The following is a 20,314-nucleotide window of genomic DNA, read 5'->3' as shown; positions in this document are numbered from 1 at the left end:
TCTCAAAAAAATCTCTTTATGTTATAAAAATACCATACTTGTAAGCTTGAGTGGATGTACTGATCTGAGCAATTTTTTATATAATATTTGAAAGAAGATAGTTGATATACTATATTTTTCTTTTTTTTAAATAACGGTAGTGTCTGAGTCAACTTAGACTCACTTTAATTAATATACTCAGATTTAGAAAGATGAAAGAATTCACGTAACATTTTTTTTGCTTACTCAATCTCAAGTGCAAACAACCCATTCCCGCCTTGTTACTGTGTACTTAATTTGGAAAAAAATAAATCATGAGGCGGGAAACTAGCTCATTCTCCTATAATTCTAAGCTTTGATTCTTGAAAATCAAATCAAACATTAGACAATTTTACTTTATTTCTACTTATATTATGTGACATGATCCACAAAATGAATGACCACTATCACCAATTTATTCTACTCTTATGAATTATCTTTCCTATTTTATGCAGTTTCATTCGATTTATTATCGTTTTACTTGCAAATAATTCTTAAACTATCTTTATTTGTCCGTTCATTTATTTAGATGTATAAGATTCCTTTGTTCTTTTCTTCTTTTTTTCATTTATTTCAAAAGATGCCATAAAATCGAAACATTGTATGTCAGAAGCAACATTTTACATTATGTAAAACAATGCAATAATTAGGCAAAATATTATGTAACAATATAGCAATAGTAGTTTTCTGTAATTTGCCACAAAGATATAACAATAGTAAAATACTTCAAAACATTACATACCCTTTAAAAATGAAATAAAATTGTGGAAAAAAATAATCTAAAGGAGTGATAATAAGTAATTGAAGGAATAGTTAAGGTGGGTGCAAATTTAAGTAGGACACTGTTATTAAAAATAAAATAAAATAAAATAAAATAAAATAATAATAATGATAATGATAATAATAAAATTAAAAAGATAACTAGAGGGGTATAATTGGGAATTGAAATAGGCATAATAATATCTGAGCATGTCTAGGTTTTTTCTTTCTTCCTAAGCTTTACTCAAAACATTCAATTTCGACCCAATCGATTCTCCGGCGTTAGCAAATCCTCCGTTCGCATTTTCCGGTAAGTTAACGTTTTACTTTGTTACTCTATCGCTGCTTTATTTACTTGTAAAAAATTAACCGTCTCTGTTATTACACGTCGTTGCTCTGCTCTTTACACATTTGCCAATTAAATTTCTCATTTTTGTATTTTTAATTAATAAGCACAAGATAATTTCATTAATGCTAAGTTAAGTAGAGCTGACGAACATCGAAATTTCCTTATAATTTTTTATCATTTTTGCTATTTTAGTTTTTTTTTTTAAGAATTTCGTGGTGAAGACTTTTATATAATTTAGAATTGATGGTTCATATTACAGAATTTATGGCTGTGAATGAAATTAGTGGTTGTGTATGTTATGGTTATTTTTCCCTTTTTCTTTTTAATGATACCAAGTAACTATGCCCATTAAGTCTTAGATGGAAGAAATCACCTAGTGTTTGTTGACGGTGGTGTACAAGCACAACCTGTTCGCACCTCGACTATTTCAGCAGGCACTAGCTACCTCCCACTAGCACTAACACCGAGTAACTCTGCACACCAAGTCTTAGATAGCTGGAAAGATGTCACCTAGTGTATTTTGCCTTGGGACTTGAACCCGAGACCTCATGGTTCTCCTCCCACTTCATTGACCACTAAGCCATATCTTTGAGTCTGTTATGGTTTTTCAGGCGGGAATGTTGGGAAATTCATTTTAAATTGACTAGTTATAAGGTGGCTATGGCATCCCTGCTCTTTTATCCGGCCTTGGTATCAACAATGTGAGCTCACGTAGGATGCAATGCTCGCACATGCAGGTTTTTGTTTAGGAGGGAATGGCTAAGAAGATGTTCAAATGATGCAATAGTTTATTTTTTGCTGAGGGCAGTGTTACGCAGCACCAATGCTAGCGGGGGGTAGCAGGAGAACCACCCTCATAAAAAAATGGTGCAATAGCTCGATTCTTTGGTTAATAGGTAGAGAAGACGAGTCATAGAAGTGGACCGGTTACTTAGTCATTTATGGTGTGTCTGCTTGTGAATGAAGTAGCGCTGCTAGCGCATAGAGCATTGCTCAGAATGATGATAATATTTGAGATTTTTGGCTTTTGGATGTCTCTATCTTTCCATATTTGTTTTGAGATGTAGGTGCATTTCTTTCAAGCTATAAAGGCTCTCAGCATTGCACACATCCCCCTGAACTCCCAAAACAGGAAAAAACATGAGGAAAAAGTTATTCTCCTTTTTGAAAGCTATCATCTTTTTCAGAAAATCATGTGTCAAATACAGAAAATAAAAATTCAGGGTTTGTTCTTTGAGGATTGTTATCTACACTCAGTGTTTTGGATAGCGTGCGGCGACAAATAGCGACGAGGGCCCGCTTCACTGAGGCGAGAGGCGCGCAGCGAAGCGCTCGCCTTTTTGATGTGAAGCGACAATTTATACAAAAACATAAAATATTATATACATATAACTAAAAACTCAATAACAATAATATATTAATAAATATATCATTCAAAAATTAAAGACTCAATAGATAGTCATAGACTCATAGTAGATTCATAAACTAAAGTCTAATAGTCTAAAACAAGCAACGTCTATTCTTCTTCAAGATTTTCAAATTCTACAACTTCATGAATGTTAGCATTATATTGGCTATCATCTTTTTCATCCTCGGAGTTTTCATCAATTAGGGACCGGCTTGAACTTGCTACTCCCTTTCCCTTGTAACTTGAAGAACTCCCTCTAATACCATAGATATTCTCCTCAACTCCAACCGCCATAGAAACAGTACCCCAATCAAGATCATCTCCTTCATACACTTGTTCATCTTCATGATTTTGGGGGGCTCCAGTTAACCATTCATTTGCCTCGTCAATGTTGTCCAACAAAATTGGATCAATGGTCAATGGTATCGCGAGCTTCATAACGTCGCCTCAATGTTCTATTGTATTTAATATACACTAGATCATTGAGACGCGATAGCTCAAGCCTATTCCTTTTCTTGGAGTGAATCTGCGCATAAGTTGTTTAGATTAATTAATCGATACTAATAATAATACAATATAAAATATATTAATATAATAAATCTACTTCTTACATGCTCAAATACGCTCCAATTTCTCTTGCATCCAGATGCACTACAAGTTAGGCTTAGTACTTTGATGGCAAACTTTTGCAAGTTTGGAGTTTGATGTCCAAATTGCTTCCACCATTCAACTATAGAAAAATATTTTAAAAGTTAATAAGTATAAATCAAATAAATTAATTTAAAGTTATAAGGATATCTATATTAAAGTTAGTTACCTGACGACCTTATGTCTCTGGCTCTAATGGCCGCTTGTAAACCAAATAGGCCCTCTGCTTGTGAGTACCTACCAAACTCCTCCCCTATTTGATCTATCGTCGCTGAATTAGGGACCAACTTCTCAAGACATGCATGGTATCCAATCCACACCTCTGAAGCCAAAGTTTCATCTCTATTGTTCTTGTAAAATAATCCCGGGTTCAGAAGATGGCCTGCTGCATGCAAAGGTCGATGGAGTTGATTCTCCCACCTGATATCAATTATCTCAAAAACTTTCTCATATTTTCTAACATCTCCCTCAAATGACGCTGCAATAGTCTCTTTGACTCTATCCATAGCCTCATAAAGATAGCCCATTGGTGGTTTTCTCTCCCCATCCACCATACGAAGTACCTTAATCAAAGGACCACCAACTTTCAGAGCCCGAACGACGTCATTCCAGAATGATGGAGAAATAAAAACTTTGACAGTTTCTTTTCCCGCAACTTCCTTTGCATATCTATTATCTTTCCATTCATTTGAAAGAACTAACTTTCTCAATTTTTTCTTTTGCAAGTAAAAACTATGCAAAGTTAAGAAAGCCGTTGCAAATCTAGTCTTGGCCGGTCTCACCAAATTTCTTTCATTTGTGAATTTCCTCATCAAATTCAACAACAACGGCCTCTGACTGATGTAAGAATATACCCTGACGGCCTTAGTGAAAACTGTAAAAGTAACAATAACAATTTTATAGTTAATACTTAATAGGATAGGACATAAGTATAAATAACTATATTAAAGTTACCTGAAGCATATGGGTTTTCCTTGAATATGTCACCAAACATCAAGTTGATACAATGGGCAGCACATGGAGTCCAATAAATGTGTGGATACATAGCTTCCATCATCCTACCCGCACTAACATTCTCACTAGCATTATCTGTAACAATTTGTACAACATTTTCCTTTCCAATTTTATCAATAGTCTTTCTAAACAAGCTGTACATTTTGCTTCCATCCGTAGAAGAGTTGCTAGCATCGTGAGATTCAAGAAAAATACTCCCTCTTGGAGAGTTCACCAACACATTTATGATCATTTTTCCATTCCGTGCTGTCCATTTATCCATCATAATGGAACATCCAAACTTGTTCCATTCCACTTTATGCTCCTCAATAATTTGATCTATCTTCTTCACCTCTTTTTTAAGATGAGTTACTCTAACTTCATGATAGCTAGGAGGCTTCATTCCTGGGCCATATTGTCCTACAGCTTCAATGAATTTATCAAAAGTTTTGTAGTTAACACAGTTGAAAGGAAGCCCTGCATCATACATCCATGCTGCAAAGGCACTTACGGCGCGGTCTCTCAAAATCTTCTTGGCTTCTAAACCTAGACCTTCTTCACCTTTTCCCTTTTCTTGTTGTTTTGCCGAGAAATAAAGATTGAGAGGACCTTTTGTCACTGTACGTGCCGTCGTGGATGACCCACTAGAACTATTTGAAGATATCTTATGAGTTTTTTTTGGGGGGGGGGGAGGTCTCATTTCACCATCTTCATCCATTTCATCATCTTCATCAATTAGATTCACCGATGCTTCAAAATTCATTTGAGTTCTTGTCACATTTTTCTTATCAACAAACGCTTTTACTTCCTCCCTAAACCTCGGGCGGACAAAGGGGACACTGTACTACATTTTTAAATTCACCTATCAAATGTTGCTTGTGACGAGTTATCCCACCATTATATGTTTTTTCACAAAACACACATTTAATTGCGGATCTTGATGAGCCTTGTATAGCATAATTCCAAGCTATATCATTTCGTTTATTACTATCGGATGACGTCATTTCAACGTTGTTTTATTGAAAAAAAAATTATCAAGTCAATATGCAATTAATTCTACTCTATAAGAGACTATAAGTCAATAATTGAAAAAAAAAAGAAGCAAAAAAACGGGGCCTGAAAGAAACAAAAAGTTTGTTAAGAGAAGAAGCAACCTCTGTTATTTTGCAAAAACAGGGCTTCGAAACAACCTCTGTTATTTTGCAAAAACAGAGCTTCAAAACCTCTGTTATTTTGCCAAAACAGAACCAAAAAAAATAGAGCACAAAAACAGACATCTCTTTCTGTTAAGAGAAGAAGAAACCTCTGTATTTTGCTCGAAAAATAGAGCAGAAAACAGACCTCTGTTTCTGTTCTTTTCGACAAAAAACAGAGGAAAAAAAATAGAAAGAAGAAGAAGAAGAAGAAGAAGAAGAAGAAAGAAGAAAGGAGAAAGGAGAAGAAGCATACCTGGACTTTCAATGGCTGGAACCTCAAGCTTCTGAAAGAAGAAGACGATGGCTCGCGAGTTCAGAACGTCAAAGAAGCTCTGTTGTTTTGTTCAAGTTGAAGAAGATATATTGTCAAGCCCTAATCACGACCCTTTTTGTTGAGTCTTTGCTTTTTTTCTTTTTTTTTTTTAAAAAAAAACAAAAGGCGACGCTATGGTCGCTTCTCGCGACACTGTCGCCTCTCGCCACGCAGGCAGAGGCGAGCGCTATTTCGAAACGCAACGCAACAGAGGCTCTGTGGCGACACTGTCTCGCCTCGCCTCGCCTCACGCTATTAGCGCTGAGGCGAGCGCTATTTATAACACTGATCTACATGGGATGTTTTCTGGCCTTTTCTTTTTGATGACCGAGAAATCCGTCTAGGGTGAAGCCTTAGGACCAACTGCAGCCTTTGAAACTCTGGGATAATGGGCCCGCCCCTCAACCTTTCTCCACTTAGGATGTTGTCTGGACTTAATACAAGCTAATTAAAATTAGTCAAAGCAGTGTACCGCAAATTCTTAAATATCAACTAGAACATGCCACAACATGCTCTCTGACTTAAGCTGGAACTGTGGAGTGACACTATAACCTAGATAATGGTTAAAAAAGGGGACTCCTGTTACCACTAAGCATTTATTGTGGCTTATCCTTTCTTTCATGCTTTGTGTTCTCCACGTTGCGGCCGGTGGTAATGTTTGACTGCAATGCATTTTGAGCGTTATCAGGCGTACATATCTTTTCTGATTACAAGACATTGGATGATATATATTTTTTGACATTTCCTCTGAATTCTTGCTGCAATCATGCTAAACTAGCTGTCTCAGTTTGCTAAGCTGTAATGGTTTTGGAAAAACTTTGACAATTTCTGTTCCAATTGAAGTTACAATCTGATTCTTTCTGCCTTGGCTGCAGATTGTTTCTTATCCTAGCGTGGTATAATCTGTATCTCTGTGCATTTATTTTTTAAATTATTATGTGCACTTGGCACTTGAGCTTCTCAAGTTATTAAGCTCCATATTCTAAATTAAGAGAAAAATAGGGGCTGCCAAGCTTTCTGGTGGAGTTCTCTTTTGCTCATTCACTGTATTTTTTTGTCATTTCTGTTGTCCGTGAGCTATAAATGACTTAGGTCTCATCTGTTGCCAAATACGATGTTTCGCCAGATAGCTGTATTTTATTTAAAGGAGAAGATGATAATGATTAAAAAAACCAATAGATGAAGAAAAAACATTCATTCATATGCATTTTATCATTCTTATTCCATTCAACGAACTGGCATCTGAATGTCTGAGGTGTGAAGGCATCTTAACAGGAGTGCAGCAGCTCTCCTGAGAGGGATATGAGCAAGACACACTTATGTGCTTTTTGTTTCTTAACCATTATAAAATACGCAGAATGCGTTACGCATATACATGGATAGATACAACTGTCGGACAATGAATTCTGTTAAAGTATTTGTTAGAAATTCTCTTTTCTTAAGTTTTGCACTTCCGGAGAAAATTGTTGGAATAGATAATTTGATACATTGTTGGATACACTTCTCAAAGTTGAGAAAAAAATCTAAAAGCACTACTGTTTCTTACAATTGGATGCATGGTTAATTTGCTGAAAGGCATGATGGATTTGTTTTCTTGCATGCAGCTATTTTCTCCCTTTGAAATTGTTCTGATGGATGCATGATCATGAGTCTGTGACTTCTGCATTACTCAGGTGGTGATTTCCCTTATGTGTCCTAAACGCGTAGGAGTTGATTGAAAGATTGATAGCTTCTTGCTAGGTTAGCATCATGGGATACAATCGGCAAAAAGATAAGAATGGTTACCGTAGTTCATCAAAGGGTAATGGCGATGATGGCACATCAGCTAGGACAAGACCTCTCAGTTTTGATGACATCATGCTTAGAAGGAAAAGTAAGGAAGAGGAAGTGGACATTAAGAACAATTTTGTAGGAGCTGAGAGTGTATCGCGTAAAGAAGACAGGCATAAGAGGACTACTGATGGTTTAGAACCTGAGCGAAACCGCTACGATGAGTCATTACCTAGTGCTTCCAGACATACTTCGGAGGATTCTAGGAAGTTTAGCATCAAGGCAAACAGAGAATAATATGATGGCTGAAAAATTAGCTAGGGGTAAACATAAAGATAGTAGAGAATCTGAAATCAAATCAAAGACATCAGTGAACAAAGATGTAAGCAATAAGAGACTAGCTGGTAGCAAAACCGACAAAGATTATCTTGTCCGGAGAAGAAAAGACGAGGAGTTTGTTGATGATACTGGAAATGAAACTGGTAAAAGACATTCAAGAGATTTGGCCCGAAAGGAGAGATCAACAGATAAAACTGACAGAAGACGCGATGACGGAAGAAAAGACAAAGATCCTGATAAGGATGAGAGACAGTCATACAGGAAGAGGAAAGATATGGAAGTGCCAAGTGATGCTCCTCTGGATGAGGCTGAGAAAAGGCATTCAAGAAATCACGGACGGAGAGATAGTTATGCTGACAGAACTGAAGTAAAGTCTGAATCAGGTAGAAGGAAGCACCGAAGTGATGACGAGGAGAGAAACAGAGACAAGAATGCCGATAAAAAACACAGTTCATCGAAAGTTTCTGAAGTTACCGGAAGGGTGGAATCTTCTCGGGCTCAGCTGGAGGAAGAAAGACCAAAGAAAAGGCGGTCAAGAAGTCGAGAGCATGATAAAGATCGAGGTAGAAGGTCTCGTTCTGGCTCACCAAGAGGACGTAAGCATTCATCTCATGATCTCAGAGAGCGTGGCGAGTTTTCCTCGCATTCTTCCAAAGATAAATCTGGAAGATCACATTATGATCTGGATAAAAAGATATCCAGCAATGGTTCAGATAGCCACTCCAAGCGCCATGCAGAATCTACAAGTGGGCTTGGTGGCTATTCACCAAGAAAGAGGAAATCAGAGGCTGCTGCTAAAACTCCTCCTCCAACTAACCGCTCTCCAGATCGGAAAAATGCTGGGTGGGATCTACCACCTGCATCAGCTGGAAGTAATGTTGCTGGTTCTGTTCCTTCTAGTGTTCAGCCTTCAATGCAATCTGTAATACCAAATATACATCAGCTCTCTAGCGTGGTTCCTGCTAATACATTTACAACAAAGACTGCTGGCGTTTCATATAATTACTTATTTTCATCTATACATGCAACTGATTCGGTCCAGCTGACACAAGCAACACGACCTATGAGAAGGCTTTATCTAGAAAACTTGCCAAACTCCGCCTCTGAGAAAGATATTCTGGACTGGATTAATCATTCTTTGCTGTCTTCAGGAGTCAATCGCATTCAAGGAACACAACCATGTATCAGCTGTATAGTATGTTTTCTTCTTCTACTCTTGTTCTAAGTAGGATAGAGATTAGTGTTGCTTATTGTTTCTTCACTGCAGATACACAAGGAGAAGTGCCAAGCTCTTCTAGAATTTTTAACCCCCGAGGATGCTTCTGCTGCACTTTCTTTTGATGGCAGATCCTTCTGTGGTTCTATTCTTAAAATCAGGCGGCCAAAAGACTTCGTCGAAGTGGCTGTAAGAATATTACCATGAGATTCTTTATAGATTTGTGCTGGTCTTTTGCACTGGCCTTTTGTTATTTGCTTTTTCTTAGTGATATCATGAGAGACGTGTGGGACAATGATGGGTTCTTGCATATTATTTTATGTAATATGTTATCTGATATGCAGTCTATCTAAATTTCACTGTGTTGCAATCTCCGAACCCCCACCCAAAAGTAAAATCAGTCTGTTGGGCTGGATTTTCTTACTTCCCGCTGCATTATGAGATGTCTTGGTGTGTCATCTTTTTTGTGCTACCATTTACCCTGAAGCTTCAATCTATATTATAGAGTTGTCATGTTTCATATCCTTGACTAGTAAACGTTTCGTTTCAACTTTTTCCTTCTATAGCTTTTGAAAATATATGAACAACAATTCAATGCTAGGGAGTTGCATTGTCAAGTTGTTCTACTTCTCTATATGGCTTAACAATTAAGGAGGTAAGGGGAAGGTAGCTGAGAAACAGTTACCCGATAGATCGACTTTAATATGATTGGGTTCTTGGTTGAAAAATAGCTACTTCTTTAGGTCCTTTTTGTTTCAATAAAGCAAGCTTGTTACTTTCGGTTGAAACGTGACAACTCATTGTCATTTGGGTAGTTGGGTTAAATTTTCTGCCTGTTCAAAGTGATTTAACTAAGAAAAGTATTGAATGCGGGTGGCCCCAAAACAAGTTGGGTCAAAAGTGATTTGTGTAAAAATTTGGTTGCCAGTGCTGGGTTAAAAGCGGTTTGGGTTGTAGTTCGGTTGCCATTTTAATCATATAGTGGTGACCATTGATATAGAGTATAGACTTTGCTGATGAAAGTTTGTTCAAGGTTACTTGGCGGATTTCCTGAAAAGTCTTTGATAATGGGATTACCAGGAAACAATATGCCTTTTCTATCGACTGTAATTCTCCATATGAGGTTGTGAAATGTCAGATGTCGGGTCCTTGGGCTACTTTATAAAATGGTACATCGCATTTCAAACCCCCCCCCACACTTTTTGTGAAATGGGTTGTGTACTTATTCTTCATCTTAATGTTCAGTTCTAAAATGGATACAGACTATGCGTTTGTGGTGGGTTGAAACAAATTTATGTTTAGTTAAATGAATCTGATTTTCCTATTCTCTTTCCTTCCTTTCTTTATCATGGGGTATTTGGAGTGATTAGTTGCATGGATTGTGACTTTTGTTCGGCGAGGGATGTTAAGTATGATGGTCAATTTGCTGTTCTTGTCCCAGCAATACATACTACTCAAAATCTATTCTTCACCTGCATCAAAGAATAAGTACATAGACAATAAACAAAATTCTCCGGTAAATGTGTTCTTGCAGGTAAAAAACAAGGTGTCCATCTTTATCATAAAAAAGTCAAGGTCTTCATCTAGTCAAAGAGTAGGACGCATGAAGAGGTTAGACTTGTCCTCAATGCTTGAATGATTGTTCAGTGTGGAAGATAACCTCTGTGAACGGGACACCAATCTCATAGAGTCCCTTAGCATTTGTTAGCAGCAATATAGGCACCAAGATTAGCAGCAACATAGGCACCAAAATTTAGTATAGCATATGCTTAAGATGTTATTGATATGAAATCTTTCTGATCTTCTCTAATAGTACCCTCAATATCTTTCACCTCCTATATCAGAGCAGGGGAGGCTGCACGTCATTTGATCATCCGTTTAACTGGATATTGGAGGATGATGATGGTGGTTGCCACTGCATAAGTGCAAAAAGGATGATATATAGTTGAGTTATATCAAATGAAGTGATAATAAAATATGGAAATTGTGGTAGGGCAGTTTTGTTAGTATAGAACATTGCCTGCATGTTGGATCTGCAGCTTCCTTGTTCTCTTATATTTCTTCCACATGAAAATCAAGTCTTGTCTCAGTAACTTCTTGCTCTGTATTTTCTACATTTTGTCAATGCATCAAACTGTGTATTTAAGTAGTAGGAAGATGGTGCTTCCTCTTTACGTTGAAACAGTGCTTTATTCTGCTTTTATATGCAGTTTCTGAGGTATACTGTGGTCATTATTCATGTAGCAGGTTTTCAGACAGTTGCTATTTTCATGCAGACTGGTGTTCCTCAGAAGTCGGTTGCTGCAGCTGATAGGATAGACAACACTGTGGAGGATTCTCCTTATAAGGTATGCATCTGAAACAACACAAAGGATTTGACCTTTAAACCTGCCTGTCAGAACTGGAAGCGGCATACACTTATGCCATGTGTCGTCCTTGTACTTGGAATGCCTATCGTCCTTTCCTTGTGATAAATATGAATCTCCTCTTTGTTTCATGCTATTAATAAGTTTCTTGTCAGTTTCAGTTTGTTTGATCTCTCTGATTTAGCAGGACTACTTAAGAGTTGAAAAATGGCTATTACTGTATATTAAGAGTTTACTTTTCATTAGCTTGAGCTCTTGTGTATTGTAGTTAGGTGTTCTAAAATATAATGTAGGAAAGCCAGTTTTTTTGTATGTTAGCTTAAATTTTGAGAAAGGAATGGAATTAACTTTTGAAGGGTAAGTAAGTCCTTTATTGCGGTTACGGTTTTCTTTTTTTTTGCGCTGTACTTTGGTGTAAACAAGAAACAATGTCTTGTCTAGATGATTTCTAACTGTATTATGAAAATGATGTGTACGACAGCAAATTGGTTTAACATCAAATGCTTATCTTGACCCCCACCCCACCCCACCCAAAAAAAGGGTAATAGATACTGAAGAAAGCCTATGTTCTAGGAAACTGGGATACACATTTTGATGACCTAACGATTAGGATAGGAACAATAGCTTTGAGAGTTGAGACTATTATACCAATAATTTTTTCTGTGCGCTGCACTTATATGTATCTTGTATACGAGACTCGCATAGACAGAAAGCAACGTTCCAGCTGCTCTATGCTACTTTACAACACAGGAATCTCAAGTGGCTCAATTATATATTGGACTGTGAGGTTATAGATTATGATATCTGCTTTCAATATTCTTAAGGTGTTGACGTATGAAAGTTCCCTAACTGTTAAGACTAGATGCAAAGCTTCTCATTTGAATCCTGTGGGATTGTGAGGACGTTACATTTGGATTGCTTTACTTTCTTTGTTGGCCTTTGCCTCAACTCTTTGACAGGTCATATTTGTGAACTTCAGAATTTTTTTGTTTAATTTGGCTTCCACAAACGAGTTCTTCGAAATTTGACCATTTTGTATTTTCTATCTGATTATTGTTTTTTCAGATTTTCAAGTCTGTTCCATTCCTGTTGTTTCCTTTCCCTTTCAATAACAAGTTTTTATACACGTTGCAGATTTTTGTTGGTGGAATTTCAAGAACTATTTCATCGGAGATGGTAAGGCCAAATAATGTCTCAAAACCTTTCCTTAATTAAAAAGAAAGAACAATGGAATATAGGGCTTTCCAGTGAATTTGATCTTATCTGATGCTATTTCAGCTTATGGAGATTGCTAAAGCTTTTGGACCTTTGAAAGCCTACCATTTCAGGATGAATTCAGATATCAATGAACCTTGTGCATTTCTTGAGGTACTCTCGAATTATTGGATACATCTTTCTCATATTAAATTAAGAGTCCTTTTCTTTTCTGAAATGTTCTTTCCTTATGGCAAAGGTAGCTTTTATGCAACAAGCGGAGTCTTAATTCTGGCTAAGATTATTTTTCGTTGGAGTGAATTATTGGAAGTACCGAGTGGTAAAAAAAACGAGCAAATTATCATCTTACTAGAAGTTAGATCTTATTCCTCTTCAACAATCTTCTTTGGGTGGAAGAGTGAATGAACAAAAAGTAGTTCTTTTTACATGTTTAAAAAGTTGGTGGTCCTTTCTGCTTGCTTTTCTTTCTATCTTGCCAAACAAAATGACTTACCACTGTTAGCATGTAAAGGCATGCTATCCCCTTTGAACTCCTTTTTTTTTATTTTAAATTTTCTCTTCTAATTCTGCTACTTTGCTTCTCTAAAGATAGGACGAGTAAGTAATTTTTTTGACAGACGAGCGAAAACTCTTACCAGCTGCCGTACAGTTGCTCTAGAACAACCAATACTGATTCAGATCCAGGTGTAGGCTTACAGACCAATTCAATCAGTGTGTGCCAAATATATCATCCTTTACACGGCCAATAAAAAAAAGTATCATCCTTTACACGAAAATAAATCAAAAAGAGTAGAGGAGCTTTTAACTATTCATATCAAATTTTCTAGCCATCAGATCTCTTCAATTCCTTTCCTTCCCAATAATCTGCAGAGGACACTGCAGAGCACTTTGCACACTCTCTTCGTCCCTTTCAAGATTTGAGAATGAATGACCCTAGATCTCTAGCTTTACAATTTTACAAGAGATGTTTAATGCTTTAGAGAATAGTGCTGCTTGTGTCAATGAGTGAGGGAAGAAATGATTCCCAATGAATAAAAAATTCTTTTAGTGCCAAAAGTGACTTGCCATACTTGATGCACCGCACAAACTTCTTATATGCTTGACCTCATTTTCATTGCATGTAGAGTATTCCTTTTATAGTATTTTATGACCATGCTTTGAATTATGGAATGCTATTGCTTAAATTTGTTGAGCTAGATACCTTGGTTTGTTACATCTTGAGCCTCTCCGTCCCTTTGTATTTCTCCTTGACTCAAGTGCTGTGAACTCTCAAGTCTTCTCCAAGTTCAACTCTTGCGTCTTTTATTGATCTTAAAAGTAATTATTTCAACCATTTCAGTATGTTGACCATTCAGTTACTCTTAAAGCTTGTGCTGGTCTTAATGGTATGAAGTTGGGTGGAAAAGTGTTAACTGTTGTTCAAGCTGTCCCAGATACTGTTTTACTGGTACTCTCTCAAGTCCTCTTATCCAGAAATTTTGGCTTTAGGTACAATTTTAATCTATTCTTGGCAATACAAATTTGACCAAAAGATACACATAATACTCAGGACAAAGATGAAAATACACCTTTATACCGGATTCCCCAGCATGCAAAGCCACTTCTGGAGAAGCCCACAGAAGTTCTGAAGCTGAAAAATCTGGTATGTCTGTTTTTTAATCTTGGTGTAGTTTGAATTTTATTTTCCATAAGAAAAAAAATACTGTCTGTTATGCCAGTAAAAATGTTGATACTATTAGAAATTGTAGAGAACTTCTAGTGCTAGAGAAACTAAAATTTTACAACATTGTAATGGAGACGGGCTTAAATGGAGCTACATGTAATTTGAGTCAGGTGGCCAACTCCAATTTGCTCGGTATTGAGACGTGGTTTTGTTTCCATATATTACTGGAATTATATTTCTTAGATGTGGCAAATCCACTTATCACGGGGTTTCTAGATTTTTTCCTCTAATTGTCTTGTCCTGTCCAGGTGGATGCAAATGTACTCATTTTTTTGTCTGAAGCAGAAGTTGAAGAGTTATTGGAAGACATCAGATTGGAGTGTGCCAGGTCATTTATGAAAAGTCATTTTTTCTTAACGTCATCGCTTTTATTTCTCCTTGTCAATTCATCACTGATCTGGAAAATGTTCTTCTGATGCTGTAGGTTTGGCACTGTTAAATCAATTAATGTTGTAAAGCAAAGTCAATGTTCTCTCACATCTGATCCTGCTGCTATGGACACTAGTCCTACGTTGAATGAGGACAATATGGAGTTTGCTAAAGAGTGTGACCAAATTGATCCATTCCCTAAGAGCTCTGATCACGAGTTGGAAGTTGGTGGGTCACATCTCCCCAACAGCGATGAAGAACCCATGGAAACCAATAGCGCTGAGGAAGCTGAAAGATGCACTGATGGTAAGACTCAGATGTCAGAACCTTTAAAAGGTGACTCCGAAGAGGAGGCTGGAGATGTCGATGATGCTTTTGCTGGTGGCAGTCCTTCTAATGATGGACCTTATGAGGAGCTAATAAAAGACGACACTTCTGATCCTCTACCCAATGATGGTAATGTGTCCGATCGAGGGACAAGCTGCCAAGAAAATTCCGAGGTTACTCCTGGAATCTCTCCAAATGAAAAGAATACTGCTATAGTTTTGGAAAGGAAAGATGAAGATTCTAATTCTAGTCCAGTTGAACATTTTGAGATAAATGATCAATCACCAGTTAAGGAAGCAATGAAATCAGAGGAAGACAATGGAAATGTAGATGGAGCTTTTGAACCAGAATTCTCGTCGAAAGAAGAGTTGGATGCTCGAGAGAAACTTGAGGAAAAGACTAAAATTTCTGTTAATGATGTATTTGAGCCCGGCTGTGTACTTGTGGAGTTTAGAAGAGCAGAAGCTGCATGCATGGCTGCTCATTGTTTACATGGGCGACTGTTTGATGACCGGACAGTGACTGTGGAGTATGTTCCCCTTGATCTCTATCGTACAAAGTTTACTAAACAAAACTAATTCCTTTTGGTCAATTCAATGCCTTATTTCCTGCAGATCTCCCCAAACTTGAACGGCATTAACATACGATTTGCCTATGCTATTCACTTATCTATCAGATCCTTACCTGAATGTTCACAATTTTTACCATATTGAGATGCCTTAGTTAACCTTTTGCTAGTGCGAGAGTTGTAGCAAATTTTCTGTATACCAGACTTGGAGCGGAATACATGTTTTCTCCAAGGGTGTAGAACAGGATTTAAGGACTCTTGTCCAAGAAATGAGCAATTTTAATACGTTAAATTGTCATTAAACTTACAGCTTTATTTTTATGGTTGCAACTTGCAACATGTTACCCACCATTTTGGATAAGAGGAACACAGTCCTTTGTCGTCTTGAAATCTTGGAATTATATGCCTTGTGATTAGGGGTTAGCCATCACGGCTATTGATTCTATGTTCTTGATGATGTTGATAAGTGACTCAGTTGGCCAGCCCATGTTAAGGGGTTGTTTGGTAGAGACAAGAATGTTAAATTCTGGTATCATCTCTTATCAATCTTTGTATTATTACTAATATAGTATCTTACAGCTAGTGTAATTTTCTTTTGCAGTATTAAACTTTGCATTATTTATGCAATAATGGTGTAAAAGTTTTTTACACAATCAAGATACTTGTGCGAAGGCCTTAGTCAAATGTCGTTCGCCTTTTTTACCCTTTAAAATTTGATTTCACATTAGATGACAAAGTCATTTAATATTTCTTAATATCTAAAAATAAATTTTTAATTATTTTTCTTATATTTAGGAATAGATAATTAATTACTCCCCTACTATTTAGGATTTCTTTCCATTCCTTTTATGTTTTGAAATCTTTATTTCCTCATAGTTTAACGCATTCCTTTTTGTTATTAAATTTTAACGGAATACCTGTAAACATTCGCCTACTTACAACTTTTTTAAAGATTACCCCCCCCCCATCCCCCCCAAATTTTAGCATGAAAAATATTTCTCCCATGCAGCTATCTAAATACAAGAGATATGCATACTATGTTATTTCCTTGCCATAAATATTTATTTATTAATTATATCAATAAATTTGAGTCGAGGTATTTCAAATAATATACATCATGGACATGAAGACGTCATATTTGTATACTTTAAATCATAATCTTTGAATGTTCCTCTCCTTTCTCTTTCCAGTGGGAGAAAAAAATTATTTTTTATATTACGTTTTCCAGTTATTTTTGTGTTCCCGTTTTCAATATAGTTCCTTTTATCTTATATGCCACTCCTTAAAAATATAGAGTTACAGTGTACTTTTGGTGACTGCGTTCATATTAATTTATTTAATGTATTATGTTTATATTATAATTTTACATTACAAAAAAACATACTATTGATATGCGGGTAATCTTAGAAATATTTTCTATGTTTAAATAAAGTATAAATGACAACACACCCAACTTAATCTTATATGTAGGGTATGAGGAGGATAGTGTGTACACAACCTTACACATACCCAATAAAGGTAGAGAGGCTATTTCCGATAGACCCTCACCTTGTTTAAATAAAGTATAAGCAAATTAATAATGTGGATTTTTTTTATAGACAATTGCAAATTAAAAGAATGTCAGTTATGATTTTTGTTTACGATATCTCATGTATGATTATTAGTTTAAAATGGTATATTTACAAATTTTATACAACTTATTCAAATCATTGCATTCCCTAACAAAAAATTGGTTAGACATTTTAACTCATATCAATAAAAAAATCATATAAAAATATTTTTAGAAAATAAACATGCAAAGTATTTTTGTAAATTATTTCTCAAAAAATGTTTTGAAAAAATATAAAAAATTAAAATATTCTTTTAATTAAATCAGACTTACTTTTAAAAAGTTCCAATTTAAATGAGAATTGATTATACAGACACAACAAAACTAAAAACTAAATTCATGAGATTTGATTGAAAGAATAAATTGTATTTCTGATTTTAACATGAATTTTATATTTTTACTCTTTCTAGGATAGTATTAACATAGTTCTTTCAAAACCCGTCAATTACAAGTAATTCAATTTTAACTATTGACTCTTACTCCGTGAAAAGACAACATTTGGATGCATCCAAATAAACACGGTTACATAATTGGACAGAGAAAAGAAAGCTTTCTCCAAGACGAAGAAATAGTGATTTCTTCTTTTCTAATTTGTTAAAAATAATTTCTATATTATTTCTTAATGATTAAAGAAATTGAGCAATTTGCATTTTCGGTGCGAGAAAAATTAAAAAAAAAGTCTTTTGTCAGTTAGTTGATCCTCTTTGTATCTTCTAAAATGGATACAAATCCCTATCTATGATTAGTATTTATTGTTTTTTGGAGCATATAATTATCTCTTAATTTTTACTTCATAATATAAATACAACTTTGGATATTATTTATATTATTTTTAAACAATTATTATCAAATACTCTATACTATATTAAAAGTACGAAGTCCCTTAGCGAAATGTCCTTCGCCTTTTTTACCCTTTAAAAATACAGTTCGCACAGAGAAAAATAGTAATTTAATTATTATTTTTAATATTTAGGAACAATCATTTAATTAATTCTCTCATATTTAGGAGTTTCAAATTAACTAAAATTTTACATATTAATTCTTTTCTTATTTGAACTATATTGAAATTCCTTATATTTAGAACTTTAAAATCATTAAAATTTTACATTATAAAAGTCTTGCATTTAAACAAAATAAATAAAGGGAATAATTAAAAAGATCAAAGAAAGGTGAAGTATGAGGTTTTGAATAATAACAGAGGTGGTCAAAGTCTTTTATAAACTTTTGTAAGTTCTGATTTATATGAAACAAATTATTAGTTATTCCAAAAAGATAATTTATAAGATATTTTAATGTTTTTCAATAACATTTTTAAAATTTAGCTGAATATAATTCGGCTTCTTGACTACAGTTATGGCTTTTGCATTTGATTTAGAATTTATTTATTGTATATAGTGATTCTTAATTATTTGAGATTTAAAAAGTATTTTTTTTTGTTTTTTGTTCTAGGAACATGTCATTCATGGATGATTTTACCTAATCGATTTTTTACTATTTGATTTTTTTATTGAATAAGAATATAACTACAGTTAAATATTTAAAATTTGGTATTAGCTAATACTATTGAATTACTCATCTCACTTGAATAATAACACTTCAAAACTAAATACATACTTCCAATTCTTAATTCAGTCATTAAAATAAATTTTAAGTTGAATTATTGACTGATATAAGTATTTATATTGGACAATTTCTTTCATTATAGAGTCTATTAAACACAATCAATATTTAATTTTTAGGAACTTATACTTTTATTTTACAACTAAAAGATAAATTTTAAATAAATTTTTACTCATTGAAATAGGATACACGCGCAAAGGGCGTACCCTAAGACTAGTTATGTAATTAGAAGAAAGTCTCTTGATAAGAATTAATTGGTAATTCTCTAAAGATGGTAACTAACTTACTATCAAGTTAAAATTCATGGATAATGTTAAAAAAATATTTACCGTCAGTGTATATAACTTATGTTGGCCCAAAAAGAGAATAGTTTTGAAAATTGACAAAGGAACTCAGATATGAACCATGTCCATCACTGGCAGACATAGACACCGGCAGAGTCAAGGCACGTGAGGTGCACATGCAGGAGATAAGCGTATTCTGGTAGAATGAGATATCTCCTGATCGAAAAGATTGCAAAAACGATAAGGAGAAGGACTCCTTATTCAGTAAGAACAGTATCTAAGATAAGGAAGGATTTAGGAGTTGAGTTTAACTAGAACTCTTCCACCAAGAAAGAGTAGCATTAGGATTCTAGTTAATTCTGTATCTACTAACTCCTATATATTACAGAATGTTCTTATTGTACAGGTACGCACAAAAGCAGAAGTTAAGCAAGAATTGAGAGCAAAATAGCGAGACAATTTTGCAAGCAGTTCGATTGATATTTGAGTGTGTGAATCTGACGCTACTTGAACCAGTTCCAATTGTTGTCTTTTAGTCTAGTAATTTGTAGTAGGTGGTTTTAACTTGTACCTTTTTAACTTTATCTAGAAGCATCTGTAATAGGTACTTTGTGTTTTCAAGTTAGAGTTAACTTGAAATTTGTCACAAATAGCTAGAGGCTAGTTTGCTACAAAGGGTTAGAGGTAATCCTAAATTTACAAAAGAGTTTTTGTAAATGCTATTTTGGCTCACTGATTTAGTAAAGAGTTTTGGGAAAATCTTACTGGAAAGTAGGTCGTGGTTTTTTTTTACCTTTTGAGCCAGGTATTTTCCACGTAAAATTTTCCGTGTTCTTTATTTTCTGTACTTATTATTCTGCAACAGTAGTAGTTGGAACATATAGAAGAACCAGGTCCTTCTATAATCTGTGCACGCGAAAAATTGGACACCACACAAATCACCCCCTTTCTTGTATGGTATTGACGTATAAAACATCAATTGGTATTAGAGCAGATTATCCTTGAAGAGGCTAACACCTTAGGAGAAGATCAAGATGAGTGCACCACCTGGAAACTGGGAAGGGCAATCCACTGCTAGGCCACCACTCTTCAATGGCCAGTACTACTCCTGGTAGAAAAACAAAATGAGAGACCACACCATAGGAGAAGACTATGAGCTATGGGACATTGTCACAGATGTTCCATTGGCTACCATGAAGATAAATGCCGAAGGAGAAGAGGTGC

At 35.2% G+C, this 20,314-nt stretch overlaps 2 protein-coding genes across 3 annotated transcripts; one reads left to right on the top strand and one right to left on the bottom strand.

Moving 5' to 3' along the window:
* Window positions 1-971: 971 nt before the first annotated feature.
* LOC107806722 (uncharacterized) lies at window positions 972-15,862 on the top strand. 2 transcript variants are annotated; one of them, XM_075229370.1, is made up of 10 exons: window positions 972-1,087; window positions 7,289-8,988; window positions 9,061-9,198; window positions 11,286-11,357; window positions 12,510-12,551; window positions 12,654-12,743; window positions 13,930-14,037; window positions 14,140-14,232; window positions 14,562-14,641; window positions 14,738-15,862. In XM_075229370.1, the coding sequence occupies exons 2-10, from the start codon at window positions 7,675-7,677 to the stop codon at window positions 15,585-15,587; spliced, it is 2,787 nt and encodes a 928-aa protein (XP_075085471.1). In that variant the 5' UTR covers window positions 972-1,087; window positions 7,289-7,674; the 3' UTR covers window positions 15,588-15,862. The 2 variants fall into 2 exon arrangements, with proteins under 2 accessions (XP_075085471.1, XP_075085472.1); XM_075229371.1 differs by having other exon boundaries at window positions 996-1,087; window positions 7,358-8,988.
* On the bottom strand, window positions 1,312-6,699 carry LOC107761894 (uncharacterized). Its single transcript, XM_075229369.1, has 3 exons — window positions 4,137-6,699; window positions 3,146-4,056; window positions 1,312-3,060 (listed from the first exon to the last, which is right to left on the bottom strand). The coding sequence occupies exons 1-2, from the start codon at window positions 4,936-4,938 to the stop codon at window positions 3,344-3,346; spliced, it is 1,515 nt and encodes a 504-aa protein (XP_075085470.1). The 5' UTR covers window positions 4,939-6,699; the 3' UTR covers window positions 1,312-3,060; window positions 3,146-3,343.
* Window positions 15,863-20,314: the final 4,452 nt, after the last annotated feature.

This window comes from Nicotiana tabacum, chromosome 14, assembly GCF_000715075.1.
Source record: "Nicotiana tabacum cultivar K326 chromosome 14, ASM71507v2, whole genome shotgun sequence".
Taxonomy (NCBI): Eukaryota; Viridiplantae; Streptophyta; class Magnoliopsida; order Solanales; family Solanaceae; genus Nicotiana; species Nicotiana tabacum.
This window is presented reverse-complemented; position numbering and strand designations above follow the sequence as displayed.